The sequence below is a fragment of the Botrytis deweyae genome (genome assembly GCF_014898535.1).
Source record: "Botrytis deweyae strain B1 chromosome Unknown BDEW_018, whole genome shotgun sequence".
In the NCBI taxonomy this organism is placed as follows: domain Eukaryota; kingdom Fungi; phylum Ascomycota; class Leotiomycetes; order Helotiales; family Sclerotiniaceae; genus Botrytis; species Botrytis deweyae.
The window spans coordinates 307,097-328,390 of record NW_024066225.1 but is presented as its reverse complement, the minus strand read 5'-3'; the positions used below and the strand labels follow the sequence as shown (position 1 = coordinate 328,390).

At 42.3% G+C, this 21,294-nt stretch overlaps 8 protein-coding genes across 8 annotated transcripts; 3 read left to right on the top strand and 5 right to left on the bottom strand.

The window, feature by feature from the left end:
- Positions 1-46: 46 nt before the first annotated feature.
- Positions 47-1,642, bottom strand: EAE98_007595 (uncharacterized protein). The gene is made up of 2 exons (XM_038955218.1): positions 1,352-1,642; positions 47-1,286 (listed from the first exon to the last, which is right to left on the bottom strand). The coding sequence occupies exons 1-2, from the start codon at positions 1,527-1,529 to the stop codon at positions 388-390; spliced, it is 1,077 nt and encodes a 358-aa protein (XP_038808396.1). The 5' UTR covers positions 1,530-1,642; the 3' UTR covers positions 47-387.
- Positions 1,643-2,183: 541 nt separating this feature from the next.
- On the bottom strand, positions 2,184-5,081 carry EAE98_007594 (uncharacterized protein; the record flags this gene model as incomplete). Its single annotated transcript, XM_038955217.1, has 4 exons — positions 2,184-3,220; positions 3,278-4,709; positions 4,773-4,954; positions 5,033-5,081. 4 exons carry the CDS (start codon positions 5,079-5,081, stop codon positions 2,184-2,186), a joined length of 2,700 nt encoding a protein of 899 aa, XP_038808395.1.
- Positions 5,082-6,244: 1,163 nt separating this feature from the next.
- On the top strand, positions 6,245-7,920 carry EAE98_007593 (uncharacterized protein; the record flags this gene model as incomplete). The annotated part of the gene is made up of 3 exons (XM_038955216.1): positions 6,245-6,542; positions 6,612-6,824; positions 7,004-7,920. The coding sequence occupies 3 exons, from the start codon at positions 6,245-6,247 to the stop codon at positions 7,918-7,920; spliced, it is 1,428 nt and encodes a 475-aa protein (XP_038808394.1).
- Positions 7,921-9,788: 1,868 nt separating this feature from the next.
- On the top strand, positions 9,789-11,291 carry EAE98_007592 (uncharacterized protein; the record flags this gene model as incomplete). The annotated part of the gene is made up of 2 exons (XM_038955215.1): positions 9,789-9,879; positions 9,946-11,291. 2 exons carry the CDS (start codon positions 9,789-9,791, stop codon positions 11,289-11,291), a joined length of 1,437 nt encoding a protein of 478 aa, XP_038808393.1.
- A 579-nt stretch (positions 11,292-11,870) lies between these two features.
- On the top strand, positions 11,871-13,541 carry EAE98_007591 (uncharacterized protein; the record flags this gene model as incomplete). Its single annotated transcript, XM_038955214.1, has 2 exons — positions 11,871-12,006; positions 12,061-13,541. 2 exons carry the CDS (start codon positions 11,871-11,873, stop codon positions 13,539-13,541), a joined length of 1,617 nt encoding a protein of 538 aa, XP_038808392.1.
- A 725-nt stretch (positions 13,542-14,266) lies between these two features.
- Positions 14,267-15,331, bottom strand: EAE98_007590 (uncharacterized protein; the record flags this gene model as incomplete). The annotated part of the gene is made up of 1 exon (XM_038955213.1): positions 14,267-15,331. One exon carries the CDS (start codon positions 15,329-15,331, stop codon positions 14,267-14,269), a length of 1,065 nt encoding a protein of 354 aa, XP_038808391.1.
- Positions 15,332-16,408: 1,077 nt separating this feature from the next.
- On the bottom strand, positions 16,409-17,512 carry EAE98_007589 (uncharacterized protein; the record flags this gene model as incomplete). Its single annotated transcript, XM_038955212.1, has 1 exon — positions 16,409-17,512. One exon carries the CDS (start codon positions 17,510-17,512, stop codon positions 16,409-16,411), a length of 1,104 nt encoding a protein of 367 aa, XP_038808390.1.
- A 1,371-nt stretch (positions 17,513-18,883) lies between these two features.
- EAE98_007588 (uncharacterized protein) lies at positions 18,884-20,223 on the bottom strand. The gene is made up of 3 exons (XM_038955211.1): positions 19,849-20,223; positions 19,675-19,790; positions 18,884-19,619 (listed from the first exon to the last, which is right to left on the bottom strand). The coding sequence occupies exons 1-3, from the start codon at positions 20,088-20,090 to the stop codon at positions 19,237-19,239; spliced, it is 741 nt and encodes a 246-aa protein (XP_038808389.1). The 5' UTR covers positions 20,091-20,223; the 3' UTR covers positions 18,884-19,236.
- Between the last annotated feature and the right edge of the window lie 1,071 nt (positions 20,224-21,294).

The window sequence follows — 21,294 nt, the reverse complement described above, 5'->3', positions numbered from 1 at the left end:
TTTACTGAAAGTGCAAAAGGGTGTTGAACTTATCGTCTTGATGTCAAATTTCACCAGGAAGTCATCACACAACGACCATTCTCTGATTAACAGACACATCCAATCCAAAATGTCTCCTTCGGTATACATTTCACCATAATCACGCATACAGGACACAATCGCAATCACAATTACAACGGTTCATCAGTAAAAGCTTCTTATTGATCATGGTATGGTATGATATATCCTTCAAGATCTTCATCGTATTAGTTTGCTAACGAAATCTTGCTATCTAACATACTTTGACTGAATTGCTATGTACTAATCTTGCTATCTGCCGAATCTTTCTATCTACTAAACTTGCTATATAGTACATTAAATTCCCTTGCTCACCCGATAACCCCTTCATCAATTTCTCCGAGATGAATAATGTCCGCGTCGATATTTGCGGCGTTCATTTTCCGCATCACTATCCCTTGATCTCTTGCTTCCACTTTTTGCATTTTCATATTCTCTATTCTCCCGGTCCCGAAAACGCCGGTGACTTTCTTCATGAGCACTATTGAAACGATCTTGCTCAGGTTGCCGAAGTTCAGAGCGTGAAGGCAGGTTGAAATTTGCTGAAGATCCGAGGGTTGTAGAACTTGGCGGATTTTGGGTAGTTCTTGCGGAGGACGAGGATTTATGGGTTCGTCCTGGTGCGAGGTTTTGATTGTTTGCCGGTCTCTGGTTTGTCGGAGCAATTGCTCCGTTATGAATATTGCTATTATTTTGGATTATCTTTGGTGTGGGCCGAACATTCGATGTGATGTTTGGATTGCGAGAGTTTTGTGTGGTCGGGGCAATTGCTGTGCTACGCATGTTGTTTGATGTGGTGCGAGCAGTTGGTGTGACGTTTGAATTGCGAGAGCTTTGTGATATCGAAGGGGGTGCTCTGTTCTGCATGTTGCTATTATTCTGGACTGTCTTTGGTGCGGGCCCAATTTTTGGCGCGATGTTTAAATTGCGATTTTGTTGTGGTGTCGAAGCAACTGCTTCGCTATGCAAATTGCTATTTCCCTTTGATGTCTTTGGTGCAGGCCGAACAATTGCTTCGATATGCATATTGCGAGATTGTGGTGTCATGGAAGCAAGTGCTCCACTATGCGCATTGCTAACATCTTGTTCTTTTCCTTTTGTTGTCGGAGCATTTGCTTCGACATGCAAATTGCTCTCTCCTCGGACTGGATGTGCAATTGCATCGCCATGCACATTGCCATCCTCCTCGCTTTCTTGCTCAAAATCCATGTCCCCATGTGGTTCTCCCCCTAAAAGCACAACATGTTAGCATTCATCGCATAGATAGAAATTCATAGGAGATGAAATAACTTACACATGTGTTTGCTCATGTGATCTGGCAGCTCGACTGTCATCTTAATCTCCAACGTTGCTTTTCCTCCGAATAGATATTCCAGCTTCAACATTTCGAAGCTCCTCTTCCAATCGTCGAATAATTGGTCGAGGATTTTCCCCCCGACAAAGTCGCGGGTTTCCCACGAGTCGGATGACATTGCGAAATTGTAATTGTAATTTGCTATCGAGTAACAAGAAATTTACTGTTATGTTATGGTAATATTGGCGTAATTCTCGATTTGTATGTATTAGATTGTTTGATTGGAAGTAGAGATTTGATAATGGACGAGAGGTTGGAATTTAAAACTAACGATCTTAAAAACAAAACAAAACAAATTAAATCAATTACCCAAATCCCCAAATGTGCGTTCAAAATTTCAACGCTAGTCTTCTCACTCGAGAAAGTGAAATGAAGTGAAGTACAGCAAATGAAGAGTGAAGGGAGTGAAGTTAGGAGGTAAGAAACTCATCAGCCGAAAAATCCAAGAAATGAAAACCTCACATCACACTTCACACTTATCTCAGTCATACAAATTCAACCACACAATATAAGACACATACAGATTCATAACCGCATTCTTTTCTATTTATCTCGCCAAAACATTTCGATAAAAAAACAACCTCTTAAGGGAAGGGTATCAAAAGACCATCCCGCTTCGCTTTATCGGCAAAGAATCAGCCAGTCGCAAATATCATACCGTATTATCGTACATGATTTTCTTTCATTTAACATTCATGCTTGTGCTCATCCATCCTTCCATCCTTCTTTCCCTTCCTGCCTTTCTTATACCTCCCTTCCAAAGTGACCATTTCTAATCATCCATAGGTTTATCCTCAAGACTAACCCCAACCTTTTGTTCCGGAGCAGGTTCTGGCACCTCGCCAATACTTCCTACACTATCTCTGTTACCCGCTGCTACCATATCGAAGTTCTTGCTCATTCTTGCAACATTTCCATAGGGTTTTCTTCCTATGCTATTCCTCGAAACTTGACCACTTCGTCCTAAACTGTTTCTCTTTTCCACGTTTGGAAGACTAGACACATTTGAAAGACTAGTCCTCTTTTCTACAGTGGGTTCCTCCAATCCATCTCCAGACCCAGGCATATATGTAGCACTTGTAACACTGGGGGTGCCAGTTTCTGCTCCATTGGCCAATGGTGACAAAGGTGAAGGTTTTGGTTCGACAACTGGACTAGCTTCGGCTGACGATGGAACTTCAAGACTTTGTCTCACGCTTCCTCGGGAATTTCTAGTTGAATCGGTTGTAGCTGTGGGTGATGTTTGTACCGGGAATCGAGTCTCAGCTGCGGGTGGTCCTGAACTTCTATCTCTACGGTGACCACGTGGGCTTGGCGCAGGACTAGTGGCGCGACTTCTTGCTCCACCAGCTGCAATAATTGCCTTTTGTCTGGCTTCCATGTTGGCTCGTCTGTTGCTTTCGTCGGTGCTGATAGCTCTAGGTCTTCTAGTATCAATGTTTGACGCAGAATTGAGGGATGAAGCTCGCTTAAGTTCAGAGAAGATGGCGTCTTTGTGAGCAAAGAGATCGCGAATCAAACGGTATGAATACTTTTCTTCCATGGTCATTGAGGTTTCAGTCTTTGGTCGAAGGATGCATGGAGCAAGGATGGTTGCGAGTTCGGAAATATAAGTCTCATCAGCGGAAGTGAGTTCAATTAATCTAGTGAAATGGGTCATGAGGGCATCCAAGGTAGCAATGTTGGCCAACCTAAGTTGACTGAGGGTATTTTGTAGAACTGAGATTCGAGCCGAGTCGGTAGATTCGGATGCTGGCGTTGAGTAGATCGTTTTCATAATTTCGTAAACATGAGATGACACTAAAGAATCTATGACCAGGAGTTAGGTGAGACATTTCATAAAATGATCAGCAGGGCTGGGCTTACCTGGTAATTCCAGTAAATACAGTTTAAGAACGCTTGCAATAATAGGAATTTCATATGGCTCCAAAGTTTCAATGGGAAATGGTTTACCGGTATTGAGAACATCTCGTACTCGGTGAGTTTGATGAAGGGGAACATCAACCAACCAAACACTTCTCCTAGCTGGATCGCCTTCAAGATCAGGATATCTGTTATCGAGGAAGGTGAGAATAGTGGTAATGATGACAGGTACTCTCTTTCTGTCCCCGCGAGCCCGGGCTTCCAGATCAACACCAAAAGTTTGTTCATCTGCAGAGTTGTAATAATTCTCGTAAACGATAACCTTTGGCGCGAAACCACCAGTGCGATAGTTTTCGAGAAGATATCGCAAATCTCCAAGAGGTTGTACAGTTTCTTGGTAAAGCATCATCTTATCGACTGTCGATTGCAGGCTAGGAATGACATTGCTAATCGTTCCGGAAAAGTCGAGAATAATGGTCTTGATAGCCTTGAGTCTGTCAAGCTCACAACGTTCCAAATATCTCAAATGCTCGAAGATAGCCTCCTCCAATTGACATCGCAAATGATCCAATTTTCTAACACCTTGCTTGTACCTCTCATCTGCTTCTGCGGCTTCCCTACGAAGACGATCGCCTGGTGTTTCGTTTGGATGTTGATTGTTCAAAGGATTCCAGCCCGCTAAATATTCAGAGACCGAACCAACAACAGGAGAATCTGCAAAATCGGAATTGGATGCGACAGAGAAAGTGCGGCCAACTTGGGGCTTCTTTTCGGGGATTCCTGTCAATTGGAAACCCTTTGGTCGCCATTGGTAAAACATCTTGGAACTATTTGCGAAAACATTTCCAACATTTCCGATCAATCGTAAAAAGCCATGCGATACCAAATCCTGTCCAATACGTTCAGCGTGACTGACACTTGTTGCTCCCATGAATTTCTGAAAGTATTCCACTATATCTGCACCGCATGTTGTATTTTGATATGTGCCCAAGATTGGAACTTTTGTATCGACCAATTTGATTGTTTGTAAAAGGTGTGTCAAAATCTTCTTGACTTGTTCCGAATTGTAGATTTCATCACCAATCTCTAAAGACTGGTCATCCTCTTCATCGTCCTTATCGCCAACCTTAATCTCTGGAATCTTGGCCTTCGGACTGGTTTCTGGATCCTGGAAAGCAAGTTTATTTTCCTCTTCAATATCTTCAACCAACCGACACTTATTAAAGTAATGACTACGCAACTTCTTGACCAGCTCTGCTTGTTTGTCGTGAAGTTTTATGCGGGCCTGGAGGTCATCCTGTGAATTTTGAACTCGATTTTCGTGTGCATCACACCAGCGCGAAAAAGGGGCGACGACTAGATCTCGAATGCTTTGTGCGATTTTGCGGTGATTTTTTGCAGCTTCTTCCATTTCCGTCCGTACTCCATCGTATGCCTATCTTGCGTCAGTCAACCAGCCCCTCGAAAAAACGAAGGAAAATCTCCTGAGTATCAATACCTTTCTAACACTTGCTCCATCATCTCTCCCGAAACCGCCTGTTATTTTGTCCGTTGCTGCTCCAATATCTCCTAGTTTCATCCCATAGACATCTTCGGCTTCCGCACGCATTCGCGCAATGGTAAGAACTTGTTGGTTTTCGGCGACACCTTGCTGCAGTTTGCCGAATAGAACACCAAGACCTATTTTGATGTAGTTGAATTAGTACATGAATGCAGGAACGGATGGACACATTCTGCAGAAACAGTCAAGCCCCTTACCTCCAGCATAATCTCCCGACCAAAAGGAATCCGCAAAATTGGGCGCCATTATTATGTACTCTTATCGTTGATTCGTGACTTCAATAATAGGGATTAATGTATTCGTTGATCCTCGAAAGGTTCAGAACTTTCGACAGACAAAACAAAGAAGAGAAAATCCTTCTTGCGGAAAGGAAGAGGGATTGTTGAACGAATGACAGATTGGTTGGAGAACTGGAGAAGTTTATGATGGACGAAGTCGAAAAAGCTGGGCAGGGAAATCGAAGGAAGGATTGCGGATTTTTGGTTGTGCAAGGGCCCTTTGGAACGAGGTTGACCGTTGATCTCGTTTACCCGGGGGTTTCAGAATGTTGAGATGGGTGAAGCTATCAGCAAAGGCGTTGGATATGATTCAGTTGGAGAGTTTATTGAATGAAATGGGGATTGTGTGAGTGTGATGAGTAGGTAAACAAAGACATGTATAGACAGCATAGAAAAAAAGGAGTTTGGGAGAGAGTTGTAAATCATGAGACGATGAGATGATATTGTATTGTTTGTATTATACGTACGTATGTATTATATGTATTATATAAAAATGACATTTACTCGATTACTCCTTATTCATACCTAGTAGGTTCAATGCTATATATCTATATATACCTACTAGGGCCCTTCGACAATTTTAATATACGAGTAAATATTAAAAAACACTTAAACTTTTCCAGTCTTCACTTCCATTCCTTGGATTTTCGTTCCTACTTTAATTAGTAACTGACGTGCAGGGTCTTACATGAAAACCTCCCAGTAGCAAACCTTAAATCTCAGGTGTAAATCATTCCCAAAAATAGCTAAATCAGGGAATTTCCGGTAATCCATTAAAGGGGCTTAGCGCATTCATGCCAACCTAGTAATTAATCACGTTCATGGACTGACTGACTGGACCGACTGACTGGACTGAGTACGGAGTGAGTGGCTCAGAGGGTAGCTCGAGAATGGATACGTAAGTACGAGCGAGGGTGTTGGAGTCTGGCACAAACTGGGGGAATGAAGATGGACTGGTGGACGATACGATTTGATATCATTTGATCATGTGATCATCTCATCCATTCGATTCCTTATCTCAAGACTGGTGGACCCGGACTTGAGACTGTTGGTACTTGGGTACATTGATGAATCTCATTCATTTGTCACCGGCACCAACTTTTCCATTTTGACTCTTGCTATTGTATAATTATGCCTCATACAGAACAAGATCCTCTATTACCAAGAGATAGATCATCACCAGAAATCAAAGACTCAAGAGAAAGTCGAAATGCCTGCTTGGAACCAACCAATGGCCGGGGGAAGAGACAATTCAGTGATCTAATGGCAGTGGTTCTGGGACTATGCTCTCTGCTCATACTTACTATGCTCATCATACCTGATGGTTTTGTTGATGATATATTGAATCATCATTGGCCTTTTGGAAATCAAGAGCCAAAGACAATTGACGAGAGAGTGGATAGAATCTTGACTGAAACACCCCTTATAGGTATGACCATCTCGGAATCTCGGATAACATAGATCATAACTCTTCATCACTTCAACTAACACAATATAGATGGACACAATGATCTTGCAATCTTCATAAGATCTGCTTATAAAAATCGGATCTATGATGACAAGTTTACCAATAAGTTTGAGAATGGTGGGATGGCTTATCACGTGGATCTTCCTCGATTGAAAGCGGGAAAGAATGGAGGTGCTTTTTGGAGTGCCTTTGCTCCATGTCCCTCAAACTGGAGTGATTTTTCTACCCCAAATTATGACTCCTGTTAGTGATATTCCGTTGGTGTTTTGATTCATTTTGCACTCTTTATACTTCCCTCATTACATCTTGCTCTCTCTATACAATATTGTTCTACGATTATCAATGACGTCTTCCGCGACTTCTTCCGCAGATTGGTTTTCTCTCAGATTGATTGTAAGCCTTGAACTAACTTTCTAACATAGCCGTTGACTTCACTTTGACACAACTTGACCTTCTCGCTCGTCTCCAAGCTGCCTACCCCTCTCATTTTGCACCTCCAGGAGACAGTAGCACTGCCTTGACTGCTTTCCAAAACGGCCAACTCATATCACCATATATCATTGAAGGTCTGCACCAAATTGGAAACTCCCTATCTAATCTCCGCCAATACTATACCCTTGGAGTTCGCTACGCAACCTTGACACACAACTGTCACAATCGCTACGCAGATGCGGCACTGGTTGAGCTCCCAGAGGGTGGTATCGAGAAATCCAAACCTCACTGGAGAGGTGTTTCCCCCGCTGGTCGTCAGCTTATCCATGAGATGAATAGATTAGGAATGATTGTCGATCTATCGCATACTAGTCAAGACACAATGCGTGCTGTGCTCGGCTGGGAAGCCGACTGGTCAGGTAGTCTTGCCCCAGTAATCTTCAGTCATTCATCCGCCTACGCAGTATGTCCTCATCCACGAAATGTACCTGACGATGTCCTACAACTTGTCAAGAAAACAAATTCCCTCGTCATGGTCAATTTCTCGCCAGACTTCGTATCATGCGTTGCAAACTCGTCCAATACAAACGGACTTCCAGATTTCTATCCCAACAACTCAACTTTAGAACATGTAGCCAGACATGTCATGCATATCGGTGATCTCATCGGCTATGACCACGTAGGCTTCGGTAGTGATTTCGACGGTATCCCCGACACACCAAAGGGACTAGACGACGTAAGCAAGTTTCCAGACTTAGTAGCCGAGCTTCTCAAACAAGGAGTCAGCGACAAAGATGCTGCAAAGGTTGTCGGCGGTAATATATTAAGAGTTTGGAAAGATGTCGATGAAGTTTCTGCACAGTTGAAGGCGAAGGGGGAGAAGCCTCTAGAAGATGATCTTTCCTGATTTGTGGTTTAGATGTATCTGCGTGTGTATATGGAATGTTTGTTATTTGTTCGTTGATTTGGATGTTCTGTATATGTGTGGGTTTCATTTTTAGACGCTCAATGTCGAATTTCATTCGAGAGGTGTCGCATTGTGTAAAATCATAGCTTCAATATTCATTCAAATGTACCTAATCTATAATGAATATTCACTGCACCGAAAAGTGATTTCTAAATATCAAAAACCCCCCGGCCACTTGCACGGCCACTAGTGGGTATACAGACTGACGGGACACCACTACAAAAAGCTGGCTCGTGGAGATCGTCTGATATTTCAATTCGTATATCTTAGGAATTGTCACAATTATCCATTAGAAATGGAACAATCAAAAGATGAAATTTGATATCAAACATTTGAAGAATGAATTTGTTGAAAAAATTCTAAAATTGTGAAGTGTCCCGTCAATCCATGCAGCGACTAGTAGGCCTTTAGTAGATTCCAAAAATTACAATTAACTACTCTCATATCCGTTGAATTCTGTGATAGATTGTATAGTGGGAGAATGTGATACATGATGTGGGTTAGATTATATAGCGGGAAGATGAAAGGTAGATTCTATTGTGGGAAGCGGAAGTTTAGATCTCAGGGTAGGGGCTGATTCTCCGATGATATTATTACTTTAATGTTTGGGCATTTTTTGGTACTTGAAGACTCCAGGAATCGTGGATCAGTAAATACAATTTTGAGAGAGATTCTAGACTTAGTAGTCTAGATTCTAATACATGAAGTATGAGAGTAAACTCATCTGAACTTTTAGGGCATGTGAGTACATAGGAGATTTTCTGTGGAAAATAAAGATCGTGTGAGAACTCAAAGTTGTTGTTCTGTCCAAGTTATCAAGTCTGAACTCAATGAGCAGATATTCTTATAGGGTTGATAAATCTCTGGTTGAGCAGAGCAGAGCATCAGCGCGGATAGAAAGTAAAGGCATCATTGGGAAGTATGGAGGTTTACACTTAGTCGATGGATCAACACACGTATGAGGAAAGAAAACGAGAGATCGGATTAACAGAGCTTGAATACCTCTTTATACCTGCCGACCTCGTACGGCGATGGTTTGTCAACATATTGAGTGAATGTCATGTTGTAGAAGGGATATAGACCTGATGTTGTACCCTTGTGAACGTGTGATTTCTCTCCAACATAACTAGCCAATATCTTGTTGAAAAACACCTATTGAGCTGCAAGTCCATACAATTCCATTGTAATGACTTGACAATAGATTCAGAAAGCTCAAGATTGTGACATGAGGGTTTTCAGACCCCGATCATTGGCAGAACCGATCGACAACTTTGAAATCGCGAGACTGGAGTGCACTTGCGTGAGCTATTGAACATGGCATGGATGATGCAACTTGAGTATTCCCTTTCCATTGTTTCCAAAGATCTTCAGTATTCTTGTGCTTCGATGTCAACGCTTGTGAATCTAAAAGGTCTTGACATTCTGTGCCCTTGCCGCCTCGCAAGAGCTAGTAAATATTTGACCAACGACAATCATTGATGCTGATGTAAACGATGATGAGTATTTGCCTTCTTGAAGAGCTCATACCATCCTGCATGACAGACTCATGAAGTTTGTATGAAATCAACGCATACACAAACGATGCTTGATCGAAAAAGTGTACCCAGTTCACATTTCGTGACTTAATCAAATTGGTAAAATCCCCGCGACGCCTCGAACACGCGTGGACCACCAAACTGCATTGATGGTATCAATGCACGGCCGGAAAAAAAATCCATCTCGAAATGCTTCATGTGCAAGAAACTTCCTGCAAAGAAATCATCAATTCTTTTCCAATCTACAACTATTTACACTTTCCAGTCGCAAACATGGCGCAAGGACAGGTTCAAGTGCATTTCAGTACCACATCCCCAGATATTGAATTACCTGAAGGAAAACAGCAATTGCTCGTTCCTACCAGTAAGTTTTACTCCAAGTTTCCCTCAGGTCTTCTTGAAGTCTTTTTCAAAACTAACGATCAAATAGATGTACGAAGATATGGACTTTCACAAATTCTCAATTCCGAGGCGATGCTCGATACCTCTTCGCCGATACCATTCGATTTCCTGATCAACGGCACATTCTTGCGAACGACCCTCGATGAATATCTTACTGCGAATGGATTATCCTCCGAAACCACATTAAACTTACAATATGTCCGAAGTTTGATTCCTCCGCTTTATGAAGCAAGTTTCGAGCATGATGATTGGGTTAGCAGTGTTGATGTTTTATCTGGTAGTTCTGCTGTAGGAACTTGGGGTAAAAACTCAATCGTCGAAGGACAGGAGCGCATATTGTCAGGTTCTTACGATGGACTTCTCAGAGTTTGGAACAAGTCAGGTCAGGCCATTGCAACATCTGCGCCTGCCAGTGTTGGTGGACACACTTCTGGAGTAAAAGCTGCGAAATGGCTCTCGGCCAGACAAATTGCGTCGGCAGGTTTGGATCGCACAATAAGGATATGGAATTATTCTGAATCGGAGGATCATTTCTCAGCGCAACTGAAGCCAACTATGGAATTATATGGCCATACCGGTAGCATTGATTCAATCGCAGTTCATGGACCATCAAATCGCATTTTATCTGCTTCAGCAGATGGACAAATTGGTTTCTGGACTTCACACAAATCTTCGGCACCTGAAGTAAATACCAGCCTTATTTCTGGACCATCTTCCAAACGTCGCAAAATTACAACTTCCACATCCACTCCTCAACGCGGTCCTCTATCTCTCATGGATTGTCACAATGGGCCTGCAACTGCCGTCATTTTCAACCCTCAGGATCCTACCGTTGCATATTCAGCTTCTCAAGATCATACCATCAAAACACTCGATATCACCACTTCTAGCATTGTCGATACGAGAACTCTGTTGAATCCCATACTCTCATTAAGCGCTCTACCAGGAATTGGTCATCAAATAATAGCAGCAGGTACAACCGCACGTCACATCGCTCTCATTGATCCTAGAGCTTCGGCTGCTACAACACAAGCCATGACACTTCGTGGACATACCAACTTCGTTTCATCAATATTTGCGGATCCTGATAGCAACTATGGATTAGTATCAGCAGGTCATGATGGAACCTGTAGGGTATGGGATCTTAGAAGTACAAGACAAGGAACGAAAGATGAAGGACTTGGTGTTGTTGGAGAGGCAGTTTATATCATTGAAAGAGAAAGTAGGAAAGATAAGACGACTAAGACAGTTGGTGGTGAGGGAGTGAAGGTTTTCGATGTTAATTGGGATAAGGATGTTGGAATTGTTAGTGCTGGTGAAGATAAAATGGTTCAAGTGAATAGGGGAAGAGGTGTTACAAGACCCGAAAATTAGTTTATATACCCATTATAATAACCAAGTGGATTTATACTTGATATAAGATTTTTGATTTGCACAACAGTCTTTGGAATTTTGGAAAGATAATCACGTGAAAACAATTCTGTTTATTTGATGCATGTAATTACCTATGTCTAGACTTTTGCAAATTTGTCTACTTTAGAAGAAATCTCTGCATAGCGCATAGCAATTCTCGTGTCCAATTTCATATACGCCCTTTTAAACGCTATCATGGCCATGTTACGGCTCTTTCTTGTTTTTAAAATGTTAAATAAGTCAAGATAGAAAAGATCCTTTCCAATTTTAGTCATTAGTCCCATAATTTTTACTTCAAGCGATTGTAAAGATTGGGCTAGTATGGCATCATTTTTTTATCCAATTGTGGTGAAAATCGACCACAGACATCCCGTAGAGTGATCATGTTTATATACCACATCCCAATGACCGCTGAAATCGAAATGATTTTCACTTTGTAGATTCTCATTGATTTGTATTACGCGGGGTTACCTTTTCGCCCCCAAATATACTTTGTTGGGGTATTGTAGAATAGAATACTCATCTGTGAGATATTCAAAAATGTCACTTCCAGATAGAAAGGATCATATTCAGAATACATCCGATGATGTGGGAAATGATATCCTTCCCATTGACCCCAATAGTGGGCTTTCTCGAGGTCTCCAAACTCGTCATTTAAGTATGATGGCATTAGCAGGTAACTACATCCCCCCCCCAACACCTTCTATATCATCAATCTAACACACCCCAGGAATCATCGGACCCGGTCTCCTCGTCGGCGCAGGTGGTGCCCTCGCATCCGGTGGTCCAGCATCCCTCCTCATCGGCTTCGGAGTCATTGGTCTCATCGCCTTCTCCATCATGCAATCCCTCGGAGAACTCACCACTCTCTATCCCTCGTCCGGCTCCTTCATATCCCTCACATCACGTTTTTTCGACCCCGCCTTCAGCGTCGCCGTCGGCTGGAACTATTTCATCATCTGGGCTGCCGTACTCGCAAATGAATACAACACCCTCTCCTCCATTTTCATCTTCTGGAGCGACAAAGTTCCTCTCTGGGGCTATTTCCTCATTTTCTGGTTTGCCTTTCTCGCCTTCCAGTTGTTAGGTGTAGCCGCATTCGGCGAAGCGGAATTCTGGCTCGCGTTGTTGAAATTGGGGGGTTTGGTTGCATTTTTTATTTTCTCCATTATTTATGCGGCGGGGGGTTTGAAGGGTCAGGATCACACGTTGGGGTTCCAGTACTGGCATGATCCGGGGGCGTTTGCAGACGGGTTTCGAGGAGTCGCAAAGGTCTTTGTGTTTTGCTCTACTTTTTACGCGGGCTGTGAATCGATTGCCGTTGCGGCGGCCGAGACGCGCAATCCGAAACATGCGGTTCCTCTTGCGATTCGACAGGTGTTTTGGCGCATTATCTTTATCTATATGGGCTCTGCCCTGTTTTTCGGAATGACCTGTCCGTGGAATGCAGAGGGATTGGCAAGTGCCGGATCGAAAGCCCTCAGAAGTCCCATGACGGTTGCGATACAAAATGCAGGGTGGGAAGGAGGCGTTCATCTCATCAATGCGTTTATTCTCGCGACGTGCTTGAGCGCGGTGAATAGTTCTATCTACATAGGTTCTCGAACGATATTATTCCTCGCGCAGGAAGGACACGCGCCGAGAATCTTGAGATTCACGGATCAGAGAGGAGTTCCCATCTACGCGATTGTCTTCACGAATCTTTTCGGCGCGTTGAGTATGATGAATGTTTCTTCCGGGGCGGGAGCCGCTTACAATTATATCGTTAACCTTTCCGGCGTCTCGACGTTTCTTGTTTGGGGCTCAATCTCATTCATTCATATCCGTTTTCGCTCGGCGTGGAAAGCGCAAGGAAGGAGGATTTCTGATCTACCGTTTGTCTCTTTCGCGTATCCGTATAATGCGTATTTTGGATTGGCGGCAAATATCTTTTTGGCATTGGTGCAAGGGTGGACAACTTTGAGTCCTTTTAGTGCGGGGGACTTTGTCGATGCGTATATTTTGTTGGCACTTTTTCCATTGATTTGGGTGGGGTATAAACTCTGGTTTCGGACAAAAATTTGGGATTTGAGAGAGATTGATTTGGATGAGGGGAGGAGAGATGATTTAGATCCTACGGAAGCGGGAGGATTTGAAAGCTTGGAGGATGGAGAGGGGAGTGAGGTGGGTAAGAAGGTGCCGTTGTGGAGGAGAATTGTGAAGAATCTTTAAATGTTGATTTGATATTAATGATAATGAATTTGCCAGTGTTGGTATCAAATTTGCAATTTCTATAGGAGTGCTAAAAATAATCATCATGATCCTTGAAAAAAAGGTAACCTATGTTAGGCTAGAACTGTCACTTCAATGCACAGTGTCTCGCTAGCCCTTAATAATTGTGCAAAACCGACATGGTGAGAGGTGGTGGAGATTTTGGATCTGCAAAAAAACAAGCAAAATAGAAATGCAGAATTTACTGTGTCGTTAAACTCAGCGTCTGTAAAAGAAGAATCCTTGAATGTTGAAACGTGGTATGAAGACCATCCTCCCATCTTGTCGCAATGTGCAGCCCACTCTTAGACACACTTTCAACTCTCGAACTGGAACCCGATATCTCTTGCAAAAGAATAGCCGAAAAGCCAAAGATAAAAACCAAAACAGACAATACCCTGCAGAAGAACAACAAATTTTTCCTCGTAATGAAAGACCACACACAATACCACTTTTTAAAGAGATTAAAACACCAAATACATCCACACCCCTTTTATTCCTGTCCTTCTCTACTCATATGCGATGATGGCTTACTCGATGAGCAGCACCACTTGATGAACCTCTAACCATATTCCCAAGACTTCGGTGTGCGGTATGTAGATTGACGAATTTATACTCCTGAACAGAAGTCAGAATGTCCAAGACATATGACGCATTAGACTACTCCAGAGATTGAGAACTTACATTTATTCCGCCAGTGATATCTCTTGGGCAGCTTGCCTCAAGTATTCAGACTTGCTCTTTTCGAATTGTGCTTTTGCTCTGTTCAGCCTCCTTTCCATTGCCATCGTGGTGGCAATCTTTTGTCGAAAGATGAGAGGTCTTTGGAAATCTTTGACTGGAAGCTTTTCTCGTTGCGAATGCTCACGGCCAAACTCGAATAGACCCTCTCTATTTATCGGAAAATAGCTCTCAAGTTGTTTCTTATAATTATTTTGCACGAGATTGAAGGTGTTTTCGTTTGCTGGATTGTAGGGTTGTTGATAGAATTCGAGAGAGAGGTCAATGTCTTGAACTTCAATGAAGGTCAAAGTAGGGCAGTACTTCTCGCCATGTCGACGATGTACTATGGTAAGTACCTCAATATTGGTTTTCCAAAGAGCAAAGTATATTTGGTACTCTGTATCTGAGAAAGGTCTAAACGCATTTCGTTTCAAGGCGAATGTGCAAACAGCTAAATGTTTGATTTCTCCAATTTGGCGCTGAAGTAAAAATATGTCTAATCGATCAAAACGACTCGAATTTTCGGCAAATATATTGTCAAAGTACAATATGTCGCAATTGTGCATGCATTCAGAAGAAAAAGAGAATTCTCGATTGATGATGGAAACTCCTCCATACTGCGCATGTACGGCATCGTAGGACTCTCGGCAGGCGGACAATATTGGTATACACAACGGAGAAGCACGAAATTTTCGAGAGTCGTAGATATGATATATACATGGCGCTAAAGATGCCTGCCGCCATATTTTAATCCTGATCTCCAAGGGAAGTTTATTGAAGTGCGGAAATGACTCAGATTCGGCTGGTTCTGTTTGTACAATATCATAATACTCTCTAGGTCGATGACTGCGAGTCGTAAGCGATGGTGGTATACATTCTAAGTCGCACTTGGGGCATTCCAAGTCTGAGGGGTTGTATTGAGCATCGCAATGAACACAGTATATTGAAGCAGGGGAGCAGTTTGACCGAAGGCCAGATTGCTTACTAGCAGATTCGATAACACCGTGTGGATATTGACTATGAGCCATGGTATAAGGAGTTCGTAGAATATAACCTGTCTTGGGGGATTGAATCAAATGAAGAAAGATTAAACGAAAGGACAGTCTTGAATGAGATACGAAGGTGCCTATGGATATGTTCTTCCCAATTGGTAAAAGCAGCTCGTTTTGTTGAAGTGTTTGAACAGAGGGAAAGAAAGAATCACCAGGAAACATTGACTACAACACGAAGGTGCCCCTCAGATATGTTCTTCGGAACCAAAGTAGAAAGGAAAAAATTGTTCTGAAAATTCGACAAAAAGCATTAGTAGTGTCCAAAATGTAAGATGACTAGTCATTTCTCTACCTATGCGTTTGACATGGTGTTTGGACTCACTGGAAGAAGCAAAATGATTGACATGCCATAAAGGTATTGATGCAACCAAAAGAAAATACGGCACAAGCCGTGATCACATCCCCGCTCAGTGTAACACAACTCCCACTGAAAATACAGGTAAAGAAAACGCCATTATATGCATGGAGTAGCAATGACGGGTAAGCGAATGGAGCATTCAAATTGACGGATACCGACTTCAAATTACTCGGTGACCCATTGGAGCTAGACAGCGAAGTCCTCAACGAGATTTGAAGCAGCAGTTTATGGATTTTGGCATGCATCACATTATTAAGCACAAAAATTCAAAGTAGGCTGGTCATTAGACTTTTAGAATACCTGATACATTTAGAAGAAGGGCATCGAAATTGTAATAACAGACACTTGCGCTGAAGACTCCAAAGAAAATTTTGAGAATGATAAACGTCCAGCCGTCACATAATTTCCAAAAAAATAGACCATCAAAAACGGATGCTCAAATAACACTACAGGGATGCAAAAGAAAACCAAGTAACGTTGGGCATGTAGCCTGAACATTCAGATTCAACGTCAAAGAGCAAAATACCCATAATAAAACAGTAAATGAGAAATCCCAGGTCCGGAAATGAAATAACAATATTTCCAATAAATTGGAGAGAAATGAAGTGTGAAAGATCCCCCGCTCCTGATACCAAAGCAAAACCGTCATTGAGGGGAGCAAGAGACTGTGTCACCTGCGAATGCTTGGTATACCCTTATATTGCAAGCAATTTATTACTCTTCATGTAGTCGGCCTTCTTCACTTCGAATGCTACTTTGGCTCGTTCAAGCTTTGCTTTCACTGATGTAGTTGTAACGATCATGTTTCTGATGACCGGCATCTCGTACTTTGGTGCTTCATAGTTCGTATTACGGTATTCCCCCAAAGCATCAAATTTGATCGATGCTAGGCTTCGAAGCTGCGCAGCATATTCTTGTTGTGTGGATTGAAAAGACTCCTCAAGCTTCGGTTCGTACGGGCTTTTGTAGAAATTTAGAGAAGCGTCGATATCTTGAAGGTCAATGAATGAGAGATCGTCATATCCATCAGGTGCATAGGCACGTGCATTAAATGGGTAACGGCGAGTGACGAGTGTAAGTTCCTCAAGATTTCCTGCGTCAACTAGGTAACCATCAAGAAACACTTCAAGGACGACAGAGTCTAGAAAGTCCCACCACGCTTCCGTGTCGTAATCCTTATCAAGGGCAGTTACCGGAAGAGGATTGGCAAATACAGCTAAGTGTTTTAAATTCTCGATCCCAGGTATTTTATAAGGAAAAACTTCCCTGTGACGAATATACAAGGTGTCGATGTCAAAGTTGAACCAAGTTTTGAAGGGTGACTCTAGCGAAGCGAAAGCCTGGGTATATCTCGTAGACGCAACATTGAATGACTCACGACAGACATACAAGGCTGTGATTGGACTCCATGATTCAAAAACATAGTCTGGGACATCTGGAACTTCATGCGACCCAAAGTACCATGTCTTTTTCCATCCAATAAACCGGGTCGGGCGAAGAAGCACAATCCGTGGCCCAGGTAAAGATGCTTGCCAAATCATAACCCTAATCTCGAGCGGCAGTTTCATGAAACAAGTGAACGTGGCCCCGTCATCAAAGTCGTCATCGTAGTAATTCGCAGGTCTTCGAGGACGGATAGAACTCTCGTATTGAGGTAGTGCGCAATTTGGACATTTCGGAACCAAGATCTCATATTCAGCGTCGCAGTGCATGCAATATACAGCATGAGCATTGACATTTGACCTTAAGATACGTTGCGTAGGCAAACCAGGGTTGGGAGGCATCGATTTTTTTGGCATGATCGAAGTATAAACAAGACTGACTGTGAGATTTGATGCGATTCTGTGCGAGTTTGTGTGATTCTGCGAAGCACCATTTTAAGATGCCAGTAAAATATATCCCGAGCTCTACGACCGCGCTACAGCCCGACTTTATAATTAGAAGAAACCAACAACAAATTTGAAGCATAAGAGTCTAGCGGAATTGTCATAGCAATTCCCCGCTGTGTGTAACAATAACCTTCAAACGAAAAGACAAACGCTCTGCGAATGTTTGGTGGCGCTTTATGTCAAGGTAGGACACATAATGCATGTAATCCTTGCACTTTGCATAGTATGGCTGAATTGAGAAAGAATAGGCATGCTACTGACTTTCATCATCTGCTGGGTGAGGACATATTGCCAACTAAGCATATCTCAAGAGGCAACTCATAATTTACTCCTGTGGCTCGAGACCTCGAGTTGACTGTCTTTATGTGTGACTTGGCCATTTGGACAAATTGATTAGAGAGCGATATGAGTATCATTTTCTAATATCATGTAGAATAATACATATTTTGGTATCAGGTTTCATGATTGAAGGGTGGTAGTTGCATTGTTAATACTTTTCTGGGGTCGAGAAAGACGAGTAAGGTTACATGCACTCAACACGCGCTAGCGCTACAGCATCACGTGTATATCTACTTACACGTCGCAATAAACTACTAGGTAGAAAGGTGATTTTGAAGAGGGGAAAAAGATGAAAACCTTTTGGTTTCCTTTGGGATAGTATGACATCCAGAACCATGCCATCTGATGTGAGCAGGAGGAATGTAGGTCACGTGTACCCCTGATCTCATGCTCTTTAACACTCGATTGAGCTCACAATAAATCTCAGCCCTAAAGCGGTAGTTTATTTAAAGCTTACCCTGCGCGGTACTAAAGCTCCGGTCCACGTGGTCATCCAATTTTGGCTTCAGGGTCAAGCTGGAGACTTTGGACAGAGTAGTACTTGCAGAAGTATACTAATTTCATTACAGATTCTTTTTAAGACTCAAGAAAGAGATACAATAGAAAACATAAACCGGAGCCCAACCCATCTCATCCTCCAAAGCCTTCCCATTGAATGCATGACTCGTACTCCCACTTCAAAACATCAAGAAAATCAGAAAAAGAAAGTCCCTGAACAATGCACCTAAGAATTTCTGACATGAAAAACACCTAGATCAGTGTAGGCAATAGTATACTATAGTAAAACGGTGGCGTGTATGAAGCTTTTGATATAATAGATAGTGTATATTAGACAGTTGAATACTCACTGCCGTAGATATTACTTAAAACAGATATCTACAAAGATATACAAAAAAACTGAAATACAAAAACCTAAAAATGAAAACTAAATCTAATAAAGCCTAAATATTAAAAAAAAAATACTACTTAATTATCTCTAAACCTCTCAAAACAATCGAATTTGTAAAAAGTATTGATATTCACATTTAAAAAAATCAAAATATTCAATAATATATAGTTTATTATCAATTAATAATAATTCAATTGAATATATAATTGGATATTATTGAAATCTGGGAATAACCTCAAATTCGCGTATTTCGGCTTGTTCCGTGCCAATCAGAGATCCGTATTCCCGTATCTTATCAGTGGTATCGAATTCCATACCACGTACGTGCACATTTCGAAGAAAAATCGATACGTACCATTATCTAACCCGTATACGGATTACGGGAAATACTATTGCCTACACTGATCTAGATTGCAGCCTTGGCGAGGTTGTTGGCGAAGTTGTGGTCATTGAAAGGACAGTCGGCCTTTCCGAAGCTGGTGTTCTGTAAAGCTGTCTTGCTAACAGCTGGCAAGAAGTCGTACCACATCATTGGCAAATCTCTGCCCAATGTGTCGGTGAACTGCAACTCGTGATTGGTTGGGAAAGAGACATAGTATTCGACCTTCAATCTATCACCCTGGCGTTGGGGATTGGTCGTCTTCTTCACACTTCCGTGACCAGATGCGGCGGCACCGATCAAGGTGGGGTTGGCGACGGAAGGGTTGTTGACCCAGACGACGATGTACTCCCAGTCGTGACGATGGCCTCCGACGACGTTTCCAGCCGCTGGTTGATCCTTGGGGAAATCTGAAAAGGGTTAGAAGGTGTGAAATGAGTGGGGGAGAATGGGGGAGATACTTACACCAGGCGTATATGATACCATAGCGACCTCCAGACCAGCCACCTCTGACATAGGTTTGACCCTTGCTCTGATCACGGCAACCGGCTGAGACATTGCCAGTATCTTGGAGTCCACCACTACAGAATGTGTTAGTAAAGCGATATCAGAAGGGAAAGGAAAAAGTAGTTTTCATACCTGGTATTTCCATAACCATCAACCGCACTGTATGGTTGACAACCATGAGCAATGTGAAGGAATGGCTCGAATCTCTTCAAAGTGTTACCCAAGGCGTTACCAGGTACGTTTTCTGGCCATGGATTGATAGAGTCATGATCAACGACGGCACGAGCTTGAATAGTGTTCTCCTCAATGGGAGCACCCTTGACTGCTGCAGCGGCAGCGAGGATAGAAAGGAATTTTGCGTTGGAGAAGTACATCTTGAATCAGATTGCTGATCTTAACGATTGTGGTGATTTGGAATGAATGAATGGATGAATGAATGAATGTGGAAGCTGATGCTGATGCTGATGATGCTGATGATGAATTGAAAGAGAGAACATCGTCGATACTTATATACTATTTTGCTATCATCACTCGATGCATTCAATCCGCACAAGAAGTATATCCACCCAGAAAATTCACAGCAACATCTTCTTGCATTGCCTCAATTCTTTCATCCAAGAGCTTCAATTTCGGTATTTACCCAGGCCGGGCTTTTTCCATTCCCGTAACTTCTCTCCAAGCAACTATTCATCTCTGGTTATCCACATTCTGTGACATTCACAATGACAATGTAAAGTACTCAGCAATCTTGGCAATCGCATCTTTACTACAATCGTCCAACGTTGTATATAAATCTCTTGGCCTTTTCCGAATACGATATGCGATCGACCATTTCAGATGAGCTATAGAAACACGTGAAATGAATGAGGCTCGTATCAAAATTTCACACCCATAAATTCGCTTGGCATCACAGTGGATTTCTGGCTTTAACTTTTAACCTTAAATTCTTTTAACCTTATTTTAGGCACAAATTATAAATGTAAAATTATAGAAATTATGCTTCGAATACGCAATTCTGACAATCCCAGATACATGTTTGTGGTTAAAACTCAAAATCGTTGGAATACAGGGTTACACCTGTGCTGAATGGGCGGTTCGTCCAAAGCACCGACTATAGTTAGAACAAAGCAATTGTGTCCTCGGAGAAGCTGGAACATCATAAACTCCGCATTAAATACTATGGATTTTCAATGAACCAGTATCTCAATTCGAAACAGTAGTATGCGGAGTAGAACTCAAGCAATCAAGATACAAACCACCCATCACAAATATACGGAGTACAGAGAAACAACCTTCACTCCTTCTTCAACATCACCAAAAGCTGTCCGGAATGCGGACTTTCTTCAATCCCTCCAGGTACTGATCGACAGGAAACACCACACTATAAATCCACAAAAAAACAAACCCCATACAATTTGTCAATTATTGAATCGGTTCACTACCCATTTCTAAAGCTTCCGCATGACACAACTCATACCTTTATCTTCACACCCGAACCTAAATATATTAATCGAACCGTCCCACCAATGTTCGAATATTCGCTTAAGCACAGCCTGCCCCCTCTCCTTCCTCGACAGA

What these genes read in the sequence shown, in the direction of transcription:
- EAE98_007595 (XM_038955218.1), bottom strand. Translation starts at nt 1,529, where the DNA reads ATGTCATCCGACTCGTGGGAAACCCGCGACTTTGTCGGGGGGAAAATC. An exon ending in TCACATGAGCAAACACATGT is followed by an intron (nt 1,287 to 1,351) that starts GTAAGTTATTTC and finishes TTGTGCTTTTAG; the next exon opens with GGGGAGAACCACATGGGGAC.
- EAE98_007588 (XM_038955211.1), bottom strand. Translation starts at nt 20,090, where the DNA reads ATGTACTTCTCCAACGCAAAATTCCTTTCTATCCTCGCTGCCGCTGCA. An exon ending in GATGGTTATGGAAATACCAG is followed by an intron (nt 19,791 to 19,848) that starts GTATGAAAACTA and finishes CACATTCTGTAG; the next exon opens with TGGTGGACTCCAAGATACTG. An exon ending in TGGTATCATATACGCCTGGT is followed by an intron (nt 19,620 to 19,674) that starts GTAAGTATCTCC and finishes AACCCTTTTCAG; the next exon opens with ATTTCCCCAAGGATCAACCA.